We start from the raw sequence: 14,378 nt of genomic DNA on the forward strand, positions 1-14,378 counted from the left end.
AATACAATTTGCTCAATGTATCACCTTAAGGAAAAAAGGCATGGTCTAAAGGTCACTTCAAAGTTGACCTTGTGATATTTTGTTAAAACCTTGATATTTTGCCAACTATAGGACTAGGGTCATCATATCCTCTTAGAACCTTAGGATATGTTGACCCAAAAGTAGGCCGCAATGACCCAGTTTTTGAATTTTGCAGCTATTTTTTTTTTAGATGTATATCTTGGACACAGTGAAACCTAGAATCATCAAACTTTTTCAGTTGATGCATGTTGGAAATTCAGGGTCTGACAATGAAAGAAAAAGGTTACAGTGACCTACTTTCTTAATTTTATGGCATTTAGCTCAGCATTTGGGATACCAATAAGCTTAAAATCATCAAACCTTATCAGCTGATGCATATTGGAACCCAAGGGAGTGTCAATATAAAAAAGGATCACCATGACCTACTTTCTAAATTTCACTGTGAATCATTTTAAAATCTTTTATGCTATATATTTTAACACTATGACTTGGCATGATCAACAAACATTAAAAGATGATACATCTTTGGGCCCCAAGATGTGTCAATTCAAAAGTAAGTCACCGTGACCTGCTTTTTGAATTTTTCATTATTAATTTTCAAATCTTTACATCTTTGATACCATGAGGCCTAGATCATCCTTGCCAGTGCCTCTTATGACCTCAGGATATGTTGACAGTGATCTACTTTTTGAATTCTCATATTGTTTTAGATGCAAACCTTTGAAACTGTGAAGTCTAGGATCATCAAGCCTTGTCAGTTGAACTTAATGCATCTTGAGGCCTCATAGTGTTGAAGAAAAAGTAGGTCACAATGACCTACTTCCTGAATTTTACAACTACAGTAAAACATGCTTACAGCAAACACACTTATAATGAATTGACGCTTATATAAGTGCTTTTCATTCCCCATGGGTTTTAAACATGTTGTGAAGGTAATGGATATAACAAATTACATTTATAACGAAGCAAAGTCAACCGTCCCTAGCACTTAGTTATAACAGTGTTTTACTGTATTCATTTTCAAAACATTTTAGCTGCTATTCCAGATAGAAGCAAATCTATGCCCTCAGGCTTCTTGTAATTTTTTTCTCCTTTTTTCAGTTGACAAACTTTGAAAAGACAGTAAACTTTATGAAATATATTAACTTTTATTTTAATAATTTTTTTGTTTCAATCTGTATAATTTGTAAAAAAAAAAATGAGAATTTTTGTTCAAAGTATCAACACACAATTGTTTTTTCTGTTTTGTAATGCTTTACATGTCAAGTCACGATGGCTTCGTCTCTAAATTGTTGGATATCATTTTGTGGTATTTGAAAAAACAGTCACGCACATGTGTTCTACACAGAGGAATTTCACAGACTGAGCACTTGTAGTAAGATTTCCTGTACTCGCCTGAAGCAAACTTTTTATTTTCTTGTTTACAGCAAACACAAACGTGACATTTGCCATGGTTGGAAATGAGCCTGTGTTCTGTACCTTCAGGGTCAATATAGGTTGCAATACACCTAGGGTTGTAAGCTCTTGTGATGCTCAAAATACTTCCCTGGTCTGCTTGCAAGTCTGAACCACTGTTTGTAATATCTGAAAATAATAAATTGTTGTCTACAGTTATATAGCATAAACATACTTATATTTATGAATAAATTAGGTATATTTTACAATCTACCTGGTACATAGTTTTAACATTCAAAAATGAAGCAACTAACTTTATGAACAACTGTAAACTGAATGAAATAAATGCATATGCACAAATAAAAAGTTTTGAAAACTGTATTCTCTTCAATTTATGCAACTCCAACCTCAAATATCAAATCATGTTCAATGTCATGTCGCTTATCTTTTGTTTAAAAGGAATTCACACCTCTTTCAGACATTTTTAAATTGTACTACAGATATGACTGTCACTTTTGTCAAGGGAGCAATCCAGCTCCATCTTTTAGCTGTAGCCAAACATATATGATTGACGATCATCTGCATATGAAATTAGGCTGGAGGATTTTTACCAATAGGGGTCCAAAGGTCCAAATAAAAGTGCTTTCCAAAGTAAGCATGTCACTTGATTTCCCACCGTTTTAGCAAAAACAGAACCCACTCTTTTAGCAAACAAATTCTTTCCACTTATGAAGCAATATTATATAGATGTTAGAATTGATCTTTTTTCAGTGGTATCCTGGGTTTTACTAGTATTTCTTATCCAAGCTTGTCACTTTAGCAGTTACCAAACAGTTGTAAGTTGCAGATAAGCATTAGATTTTGGGTGTTGTGACCTCTATTTGCAGAATGAGCAATCATGATAGCTGGAGCAAATCCCTCCAAGTAGTGTTACTCCTTTCTTTACCAAATGATCTAAACTTGCACTATATATGGAATGTGGCATCTGGGAATGCATACTCTCAGTGATAGTATGGATGCTATTTGTGACCTAGAGGAAATCAATATCAACTTCAGTTCTTTTCAGGTTAGCTCTCAGGAGGATACTAGTCTTGTAAAATACTATTGCAGATCTTTGAAGATGTAAAACAGCAAGTCAATGCAAGAGGTATTCAAATCTTACAAATTGCTTCAAGTAACCTACATTTCCAGACTAAGAGACCAATTTAATTCTCCATGAGTACAAGTCCAGTTTTTAACTTGTGATAATATCAAGTATGCACACTACAGATGAACTTTGGTTCTTTCCTAAAAAATAAAAAATTAATTTGATAATCAACTTCAAAATCTCAAGCCCAAAGATACCTCTCAGTCTGTTGACAATGTTTGAAAAATAGACATAGATTCAATATTTAATTTAAATGCTATAAGCTTATGGAGCAGTCAATGTCAGGTAATTATAATTCCTACATTGATCATTCTTACATGTATAAGCTTCCTTTATGACTGCATAATACCATCATGCTTTCAATGCTGCATGTGACCCGTATACAGTCGAGTCTGGTTGATCACAACACCAGATTTATTGGTGTCAGGATTAAATCGAGGCTCCACTGTATTCTGAGCAGCTGTATTACTTAGTACTAATCACATGTAAAATAATCACAAATCTTTCATAATCCAGATTTGATATGTTGGAATCCATTGCAAGCAGAATGATAATTCTCAGAAATTCAATAAAAAAAAAAATTAAACTCTTGCAAAACATCATATTGCAGGTATAACTGTCTTTCCTGACCATAACCTTTAGTTTAAAATATTTACAAAAATTTGATCTAATCTTGCTTTTTCATAAAAATTCTGCATCTCTTACTCCAGATTGTTTCTTGACTCATACTGTAGATTCCATTTTCTTCTGGATAAAAGTACAAGCAGAAGTGGCAAGCTCATACAGAAATTTGTTTCTACAAATATTTTTAATTAGGCAATTTCAAGTTTTTTCTTTGTTTAGCGTCCACCCTAAATTTGAAAACCTATCTTTCTATCCACAAACCAAAAGGGAGAAAACATAATATTATAAATACAATTCTAGAATTTCTCATCATCATTTGAAAATTCTCCTTGCATCTTTAAACTACTAGTTCATTGAAATAAAAAAATTGGTACATTTAAAAAAGAAAGATGTCAGTCCCAAGAGCGTAAATTGCATTTCAAAGATTTGTATTTGTAGATCTGAATTTGTGTTGGTTTTTAATTTCATAACCTCAAAACCAATCCACTTGTGGACGCTAAACATAGAAAAAACTTGGAATGGCCTTAAAAAAAACTGTACATTTTGAAACAGACAGTGGCCAGTCTACATCATCATGAAATCAAATCCACAAAAATGCTAATTCCAGATATCAGACAAGCTGCAATTATTTGAAATGCCTAGCTTGCACACTTGAAAGTTACAAATAATTCTTCCCATTCATATTCAAACATTTTAACAAATTTATTACAAATATATTTCATATATCTAATGTAATTCTGAAAACAAGACTAGAAGTCAAAATATCTTCACATTTAAAGCTAAAATGTACTAATTTGCACAATTTACTGATTAATACCAAAAAATCGAAATGTTTTTCAATCTATTGCACAACTACTTGAAAGTCCTTGTCCTTGCTGTTCACGCATTGGTATGAGTATACACTTCTTGTGTGTATTGTACCAGATGGATTATATTATAAAAATTATAATGTAAATAAAACAAACTAAAAGTACATGCAAAACATTACACACTTGGAATCTTCAGTAACTCTGACACTAAGGTACATATTTCTCGTGGAATTTGAAGAAACAGTCCAGCACTTGTGTTCTACACAATGGAACATCACAAAGGGAACATTTATAATAAGACTTCCTTATTTCTCCAGAAGCAAACTTGTTATTCTCAGTTTTACAATGAACACACTGCAGACACTTGGGGGCATGAGAGACAAGCCTGTGGTTAACTCCCCGTTTGTCAGTGTATGTGGCTATGAACTTCTGAGTTGAGGTTTCTGGGTTCCTTCCTCCAAGATAAAGCATTCTGGGATTGTTCATCACCTCTGAAAAGGACATCCACAGTTACTTTTGAATGTTCACCTTTATATCTGCTTTAACATCTTTTGAAAATGACTGACCAACCTATAGTCCTGACAATATTTTTAGCATTTATGTGTCATTACATATTACTTATATATATTCTCAATGTATTCTCTTTACCATCATGCTTTCAATGCAGCATGTGATCTGTATACTGTTGAGTCTGGTCAATCCCAATGCTTGTGTTTCCAAGTAAATCATCTGGATTAATGAAGCATGCAGATTAATGAATTGGACTTTGATGATTGGTATTATTTTTTTCCCAACAATTTCTTTTTTTCAGGAATGTGAAGCTTCCAGATTACTGATGTAAGCATTAATAAGGCTCTACTGTATTCTGAGTGGCTGTATTACTTCGTACTAATTACATGTAAAATAATGTAATCTTTCATAAGCCAGAATTGATGTGTTGGAATCCATTGCAATCAAAATGGTTCTGAGAAATTCAAAAAAAAAAAAACCATAAATGAAACTCTTGCAAAACATTATAGTGCAGATATAACTGTATTTCTTGACCATAACATTTAGTTTAAAATATTTACAAAAAATTTATCCAATCTTGCTTTTCCACAAAATTCTACATCTCTTACTCCAGACTATTACTTGACTCATACTGTAGCTTCCATTTTCCTCTGGATAAATATACAAGCAGAAGTGGCAAGCTCATACAGGTACAACTCTATTACAAAAAATTACAACTTCTACATTTCTTACAAATATTTTTTAAAACAAAAAACTTAACATTTTAAAACAATCACTGGCCAGTGCTACATCATCATAAAATCAAATCCACAAAATCTGTTAATTTCAGATATCGGATGAGCTGCAATAATTTGAAATGCCTAGCTTGCACACTTGAAAATTACAAATAATTCTTACATTTATAAATGTATTTTACATATCTAATGTAATTCTGAAAACAAGACTAGAAGACAAAATATCTTTTCATTTAAAGCTAAATTGTACTATTGCACAATTTACTGATTTATTATATTAATAATACCAAAAAATCAAAATGTTTTCAATCTATTGCACAACTATTTGAAAAGCCTTGTCCTTTCAACTCATGCATCGGTGCAAGTATACACTTCTTATGTATCGTACAAGATGGATTGCATTAATCATAATGTATACGGAACAAACTAAAAGTACAAACAAAACATTACACACTTGGAATCTTCAGTAATTCGGACACTATGGTACATATTTCTCATGGAATTTGAAGAAACAGTCCAGCACTTGTGTTCTACACAATGGAACATCACAAAGGGAACATTTATAATAAGACTTCCTTATTTCTCCAGAGGCAAACTTGTTATTCTCAGTTTTACAGTGAACACACTGCAGAAACTTAGGAGCATGAGAGACAAGCCTGTGGTTACCTCCCTGTTTGTCAGTGTACGTGGCTGTGAACTTCTGAGTTGAGGTTTCTGGGTTCTTTCCTCCAGAGTTTAAAACCATACTAGGACTGTTCATCACCTCTGAAAAGGACATCCACAGTTACTTTTGAATGTTCAGCTTCGCATTTGCTTTAACATCTTTTGAATACAACTCATCAACCTATAGTCCTGACAATATTTAAGCATTAATGTGTCATTACATATTACTTATATTTATTCTCAATACATTCTTTTTACCGAAATTTATTTAAACATGTGTACATGGGCAAATTCCTCTTATTATTTTTAGAATCCGTAGGGGAAGAAAGTAGTTCACTAAAACGAAATAGTTCCTTAACTTGCAAGCAGTATATAAAATAAGTAGGTCATCTGAACTAAAGATGCTTGATATACTATATGAAAGAAGAAAAGAAGAGAAAATTCCTTGTTCAAAACCATTTCCATTTTTGTGTCATCTTTGAAAGAAAAGGAATTGAATTGTTTGATATGTGCATACCCTGACTTTGGGAATTACCCTACTTTTACTTTCATTTTTTTTTTTGCGAAAGTGCATTTTGCCAGAAAACGAATCTGACATGCCACCTCGAGATTTTAACCAGTTAAGAGAAAATTTGACAAGCTTTCCTTTGAGGGGTGTCCAATCCTTAAAGAAAATTAGGGAAGGAGCTGTGTGAGAAATTGTTAACATTGTTGCCTATGGGAAATGTATTTAGTGGACTGAACCCACATTACACAGCATTTCCATGCACCCTGAATAAAAGTAGGTTTTAAATTTTAAAAATTTACTTATATAATAAAATAATTATTGGCTTGAAAAGATTTATGTGATCATTTAGTTTCTCTTGAAGGATAATATTCATCTTATCCCTAGGGTTTGATGAATATATTGTCCTTCACGAAATGCTATATGACCATAGGAACCTCATACAAGTTTGCGAGTCAAAAATTGTATACTATACATGCAATATTTCGTTTTCAAGTATAAATTCCAAGCACAACAATTTATAAAAAAAATATTGAAATACATATTAGATATCTATAAACATTTTCAATATATATAAATATTGAATTATTTGAGGGGTGTGCAATTAATGACCATCATTAGACATTTGGTGCTACCAATTTTAGAGGTCATGCAAGCAAAAATCAATATTGTGTTAACCTGTTGAGCTAGTAAATCTAAAATGAAAGTATGCACAGTATTCATTCTATATGTGTCAATTTAAGGCAACCAAATTTATGAACAATTTAATTTAATTGCCAAATCAAGATCTTCAATCTGTCTGAAGGTGAAGTGTTCTTAGAAGTAATCGACAATCAATAATGAAGAAGTACCAATGGGCACGTAATTAATGATCTTGGGCTAGTAACTTTGTTATTGCCTTAAGGCTCTGGAATAGTAGCATTTTTTTTTCAATTGCACACCCCTGTATTCACTATCAATGTCATCTTCCTACAAAAATAAAAAAAATCTTACACATAGACATATTTCAAACTATTGCAAACAAAATACACAAATTAAATATCATTTTCACATAAATTATCATCAAAACATTAAAACAGTAATTCATGAGATACCCGAACTTACTGCTAAGAATTTCTTCAATTCCTCCTCAAGGCTTTTTGATCATTTTAAATTACAGACTTCCATGTGCTTCTTTAGAACACTTTTATAACCAAATGAGCTGCCACATAGCTCACACTTAAATGCCCTCTGTCCTGTATGCTTGATTTCATGAATTTTGAGAGCATACTTGCTAGCCATCTGTTTGCCACAGATCTTACAATTGGGGAATTCCTTAGACTTGCTTTTCTTGGGGTCAGGATGAAATCTCTCCATATGAAGCTTCTGTCCATATCTGGTACTGAAATCTTTGTGGCATATTGAACATTTTATTAATTGAGTTCCCATGTCTTTCATTTGCATTGCAACTTGATCTGCAAACATGGATAAATGCAAAGCCAAATCTCCTTGGCCAAATCCAGTTGGAGGAAGAGGGCTGTATAAACTCTCATTTGAGACAAGAGGGTGCATTCTTTCACTTCTTGGATCCTGGGGAAAAGATACTTCCCCACTGTCGTGACCATCTGAAAATGCGTCAGAATCCTTCCTATGGCTCTCATCTGAAGAAAACCAAACAGATGCCTCAGTTTTTGGAAGGGCTTATCATGCCTAAATGCTCCTTGTTTCTTAGTTGATGCTCAAATAGTGAATTGTAATTTTTCTAATGCAGCTGAATGCTAAAAACTTTATTTTATAAAAATTCTTGGAAAGTGCTTGCATTTACAGAGAGAAGATATACATGTAATACAAGTAAGCACATGTAGTATATATTCACTGAAACTCTTTATTGCAAATTCACACAAATCATGCTGATTACAAAGATAATAACTTAATTAATACAATCATGTATGTTACATGACTGAAAACACTTTTAAAATATTAATACTGGATTTTTATGAACATACATGTACAGAAGTGCTTAAAATAATGCCATGTACATATACAAATAAAGTGAAAATTCATTCAGGGTGATCTGATTAGGGTAAGACACAATTCACATCTTAAAAAAATATAGTATAATTGTGTAATGGGAAAGGAGAAAATGTATGGCTGGACCAGGAATCGAACCTGGGACCCTTGTATCACTGGTCAGATACTCTATCAACTGAGCTATCCAGGTCGAAATCCACAGCCCAATCCATTACATTCCTCCTCCTTAAATTGTCTTCGCCCTCGAAGACACAACCCAAGTTCTTATTGCCCCTGGCAGCACTTTCACCTGCAAGTCCTGGGATGGTCAACGGCACCAAATTATGTAACAGGAAAGGAGAATATGTATGGCTGGACTGGGAAGCAAACCTAGGACCCCTGCATTGCTAATCAGGTGCTCTACCTACTGAGCTATCCAGGCCAATATCCAGAGCCCAAACCATTACAATTGTTCAGGTAAATTTCATTTTATTATTTAAACTAATATTGTAACGAAAAACTTCCTACTTGCATGCAAAAAGAGATATTAACACTACATCACACAAGTTTCCACACTTTCCATGCATGAGCTGTCAGTCTTCAGCAACTGTTTCATTCTTTTGAATAGTAATTGTGTAGAAAACCAGTGCTGGACTTTGGTCACCCACTTGGAAGACAAAACAAGAATCTGAATTCTATGAGACCTACCTGCTCTGTTGATCTGCCTTGGAGACAATTCTCCTAGAGGTGAGTTCTCTTCTGTCGACAGTGAGATGTTACTAACAGACCAATCTGCTGGAGTTATCTGCCCTTCATTACGCTGAGAAGTCTCTGGGTTTTGGAGCTCAGTGTAGTGGTCTGGATAAGATGAGTCTTCAGGTTCTGTTTTCACAATAGTAATGTCTTCTCCAGCACAAAGGTCAACCATTGTACCACGGAAATCGGGGCATGGCTGACTGTAACTACAGTTTTAATATAATAATTCAAATCTAGACATGAACATAGACATAAGATTTTCAAAAAAAAAAAATTTCCTAAGAAAAAAAAGGTATAAACCCTATGTATAGGTATTTATCCATGGCAAAATATTTTCAAGAACTGAAGAAAACTTGAATTGTCCATAATGGACAAATACCCCCCCCCCCCCCCCCCCGGCTTTTCCAGAAAAGATACCAAGTTGGTAAAAGCATGTTATGGATCTAGAGGTGTGATGCACTGTTAGTCTGCATTTTTGTAGCTGATATAATTGCATATATGTGTCACTACCGTTAAAAACAAAGATTTTTTTTTTTTAAGAAAAAAATTATTATGAAGGTGGATGCATCGTTGGATACCCACAGGTGGTCTCATCTTTTTTACTCATCACCCATGGACAAATTTGTTGTTTAAAGACAACCAATCAGACAGTTGGAACTCTTCAATTTTGAAAATAAGTTTACAAGTTTGCTATTTATGGTAATATCATGGCACCGTTAAAACATGCAAATTTTGTTTTTAAAAGAAAGATAAAAGACATATACATATCACTGGCATTAAATACCATTCAGGAATAATATATGAGTACCTTTCTGAAACTGCTAATTGCACTGGCGAGTGGATTTGTTTGCAATTGGTGTAAACTACGGAAAAGTGTCATTGCCGAACATACCGGTACATACATGAGTGATTGATAAAGATCAATTTTGCTTAAAGTTTTTATAATAAACATTTGTCATATTCTCAAAAACTTTTCTTGAAATAATTACAATTAGAGTACCTTCTTTCCCCTTCTCCAAATTTTCTTTGGGAATTCTGTTTTTGTGATCCAATCTTTTGTACAGATGAAGATGACCCTTGGTTTAACTGCTTATCTTTCCCCATACTGGCAGTAAATGAAACACTAGAATCAGAAGAACTATGTGAAATAGAGTCACCAGACTGCAGCACTTCCATGTGTGTAACTGGGATGGTATCACTTTGTAAACCTTCTTGTATGACTTCATCTGGATTAGAATCTACTGTCTGTAAGGATCGGACTTCAGAAATACAAGGTGTGGAAAATGGAGAAACTTTAGACAGATCAACAAGACCTGTTTCACACAAAGGATCAGGGGTAGGAACATTCGCTGAGGTAGATATTTCTCTGTGGGTCTTCGTAAAATCAATCATTCCTTTGTCTGTGGAAGTGCTGGACTGTGTTGTAAGAGACAGAGAAACAGTCTGTGGGGGAACTGTTTTTGACACTGTTTCCCTTGATGGGGGAACTTGGAATAATTCAATCCCCTCTTGTCTAACACCACTTTGTGACTGAACATATCCCTGCCAAGATTCTTGCTGCTCTGTACAACTGTCATTGCTTGTATTATCAAAGGGTTCACTTATTCTGGAGGCCGACTGTCTAAATCTCTTTGATTGAAGACTGCCTGAATTTTCAAAAGCCTGTGAACGCTTTTGAGAACATTCCTGAACTTTCATTAGCTTTGTGATTCGGACATGTTTAAAATCAGCCTGATCTGAAGGTCCATAAATATAGGGACTGGATGAGGACAAACACTTATTAAAGTCGGCACAACAGTTGATGATGTTGTCCATATGTAACATCCGAGCTAGCCTCTCCACCTGCCTGCAGTTTTCCTCCGTTAACATCAGAAAACCCTCATAGAGATACTGTAGAAATGTTATGATAGACTCTCTACAGATATCAGATGTGACTCGGATTTCTAAATGTGAGCCTGATGTGGAATTCTCCATGGACTGTAGCATTGGACAAGAAGCCACTAAAACTACTCTATGTGCCTGAAAGACAGAGATACCATAAAACTTTTAATTCTTTCACTTCCCCTAAAATCGATAGTAGCTTAGATGTGGTCAGTTGCATGTTCTTAACATTGTAGACAGACCAAAGACATATTTAAAGTGTCTGATATCACTGATGTCTACTTTAAAAAAAACATGAGAAGAGATAATTTGTAAAACAATGAATTCTTGTTGTTAATTCTTTAAAACATACATAAATAATGGTTAATTTAAGAATACATGACATTTGTCAGTGTTTGAAATAACCATGCGCCCGACCGCCTGAGATGCACAAATTTTGCCGCGGACAAACAGATTTGCACGTATCAACGCCTGGCTGGACGTGATAAAATTTACCATGAATTAAAATTCATACATTTGATAAATATCTCTCAAAACAACTGATAGTATCGGTAGGTAAATGTAACAAGCAAAGGGTAGAATTCAACAGCCTATAGATTTGGGATGGAAGTTATGGTGATCGTGCCCCATTCACATTATCGTTAAAACATATATATAAAAGACTTTTATTTTCTCGGGCTAGTTGAGTTTTGGCTGGGCTGACAACTTTCACTAGCAGTCAGCCCTGCATGACTAGCTAATTCTATCTGATCTAGTCAATAGAAGATTTTCCTTAAATTGGTTGAACCTACCATAGAAAATGACCTAGTATGTAAAACCCTTACCCTGACTAGAGTAGTGTCTGATTTGATGACAGCATCACAAAGAGTCTGTTTTTTCCACATGGCACACAGCTGTGATTGGAGGTTGCTGGATTGCACATGGTTCATGTAGATTTTGTGGTAACTGGTCATTATTAATGATGAGCACCACCAATACAAATACGCCAATCTGAAAAAAAAGAATGTAAATACATAATTATTGGTAATGTTCAACTTAATTGGAGTAAAATTTTCTTGAGCCCATAGTCTTGTTTAGATTAAAACTAAGTTTAAATGCAGTTCAAACTTGTAATCTTGATACTTTGTTTTAATGGGCTTATGATGAAGTATTACAAAATATGCAAAGTGCAGTTCTCTGTATTTGTTCTTTTGGGAACCCTACAAAATTGACAAAATAGTTGTTCTTAGTCAGTACTGAAGTTAGGGATGGGTATCGCCAAAAATTTTGTATTGTGATATATCACGATTTTTTCCAAAAGTATAATGATAAACATGATAAAATCATGATATTTTCTCACATAATTTTTACTTTGATTTTAAATGAATTTCCATGATTTTTCTAACAAATATAGTGTGAAAACATAACTTCACTTTTTTCACTTTTATTTAGGACCATATACATATATTAATAAAGCACGTTTAGATGCTAGGATGCCGTTGTTTTACTATTTTACAACATTTTTTACAGTTCCTGTAATTGTAGTTTAAGAGTTTGAACAAAATAATTAATTATTTCCAGAATTTATAATTACATACTGAATACTGGTATTTTAGTCTCCATATCACAACACATATCGCTCACTAAAAAAATCAGGATATACCGGTATACCAAAGCCTCTAAAAAAAATTATTTTTAGTTACCATAGCAACATTAGTTGTAGAAATCAAAAATTGATATAAAGAATTATGTATCTTAGTATAATCTACTTGTGTACTAAATCTTATTAAAACTGGATCAAAACTGTAGGAGGCATGGCATTTTTGAAAGATTTTCAAGAAATTTCTATTTTTAGTAATGAACAGGTCCACTTCAACGACTATTTCTACCTACATAGCTATTAATAGCTAAGTATATCAACCTACTTGAATTTCTATCTACTTTTACCTGTCTTTGAAAATAAAATTAAATAATAATTAAGGCACATCTTTTAAACAAGTCAAACTTGTTGTGTATCATTTTATGCACTTGCATGGCAAGGGTGTTAAATTGAAAACTTAACGAGGGTGGAGAATGGAGAGGAAATGTAGGAAAAATCATCCCCAAAACATTTTATTGTAGAATGCATGAAGATATTTAAAATTTGTGCAGATTACAGATTTGTGTAAGACATTTTAGGCTTCTTACCAAGTAGCTTTGATCTTTATCCCCTAGAAAATGGAATTGGTTGTAGTTGTTCACGAAAAATTGATAAGTTAGAAAGGTATCATTTTTTGGCCAATATTTTTTTGGTATTCATTGTCAATGTGAGTGCATCAAGAAATTTAGTACTCACCATATTGCACCATTCCCGTGTTTGGCCACAAAATGTAAATAAAGCAAAAAGTATATAGGTAAAATAGCTACCTGACCTGGAGTAGGTTTAAATACCTAGGTATAATTACTAGCTACGTAGATAGAAATAGTCTTTGGACTGGACCTGTTCAACATTTTGTGAAATTGCACACTTAATAAAAAGAATACATGTTAACAAAATTATAGTAGTGCATATTCATAATTTTATAGAAAGTTCAATTGTGATATTGTCCTACGGATCCGTTTTGTGGTTAGGACGTGTCCTAAGACATAAGTTAAGTTTATCCAACAGCTGTCTACATTGAATCTGTAAAAATAAAAATCATGAATACAGCAAATCATTTAATAGGTAATATCCTCTGCCATTTGCAAACCCACAATTCATTTTGCTGTTTTTAAAAAAGCATATTTTTTAAAGTATAGAATAAACCTACCTTTATGACTTACAATTAGTTAAATTACTTGAATACTTTTCCAAACGAACTTGAGTAACGCTATATTTCCGATTTCGGTTTTGATTTGCACCATGAAAGCGGCAATAGGTAAAACTAGTACTGTGAACTCCCGACTCTGTCTGTTTTCTATTAATATTCTTCATACCGATGGACAGAATCGCTTCTTCTTCAGGCACATTTTCAACATTGAAATACATTCATGCATTCCATATGTATAAATATGTGAACAATGTTCCATATAACATGATAAATTGAGACTTGATCAATGTTGATTTCCGACTCCCGATTGTTCCGGATTGCGAATTTTTATTATCAGGCTTCATTTCACCAAAAAGAATCTCCCTCAACTTCTTTGGCATATTTATTACGTCAACATTAATTTCCACATGCATTAATATATCAACAATGCTACGAATGTTAATGTCATTTGTCCAAAAGCGGTAAAATAATAATATACTACGAAGTTATAAATGCGGAAACCTGAAATGGACACTGATTCATCGAATTGCCAAATTTTAGTCCATAATGCCACCATTTATAATATTTTTGATATTT

At 33.5% G+C, this 14,378-nt stretch overlaps 2 protein-coding genes across 7 annotated transcripts in view; both read right to left on the minus strand.

The window, feature by feature from the left end:
- Positions 1–14,378, minus strand: part of LOC133191131 (RNA cytidine acetyltransferase-like) — a 298,447-nt gene that overhangs the window by 144,728 nt on the left and 139,341 nt on the right. The gene's annotated exons all lie outside the window — the stretch shown is intronic.
- LOC133191033 (neurotrophin receptor-interacting factor 1-like) lies at positions 1,150–13,882 on the minus strand. 6 transcript variants are annotated; one of them, XM_061326712.1, is made up of 6 exons: positions 13,803–13,882; positions 11,859–12,024; positions 10,154–11,172; positions 9,106–9,353; positions 7,513–8,048; positions 5,917–6,005 (listed from the first exon to the last, which is right to left on the minus strand). In XM_061326712.1, exons 2-5 carry the CDS (start codon positions 11,985–11,987, stop codon positions 7,552–7,554), a joined length of 1,893 nt encoding a protein of 630 aa, XP_061182696.1. In that variant the 5' UTR covers positions 11,988–12,024; positions 13,803–13,882; the 3' UTR covers positions 5,917–6,005; positions 7,513–7,551. The 6 variants fall into 6 exon arrangements, with proteins under 6 accessions (XP_061182706.1, XP_061182722.1, XP_061182713.1 ...); XM_061326694.1 differs by having other exon boundaries at positions 9,106–9,359; XM_061326703.1 differs by having other exon boundaries at positions 9,106–9,359; positions 13,816–13,860.

The sequence above is a fragment of the Saccostrea echinata genome, unplaced genomic scaffold, assembly GCF_033153115.1.
Source record: "Saccostrea echinata isolate AGI-Se365-2 ecotype Australia unplaced genomic scaffold, CSIRO_AGI_Sech_v1 ptg000001l, whole genome shotgun sequence".
Lineage (NCBI taxonomy): Eukaryota > Metazoa > Mollusca > Bivalvia > Ostreida > Ostreidae > Saccostrea > Saccostrea echinata.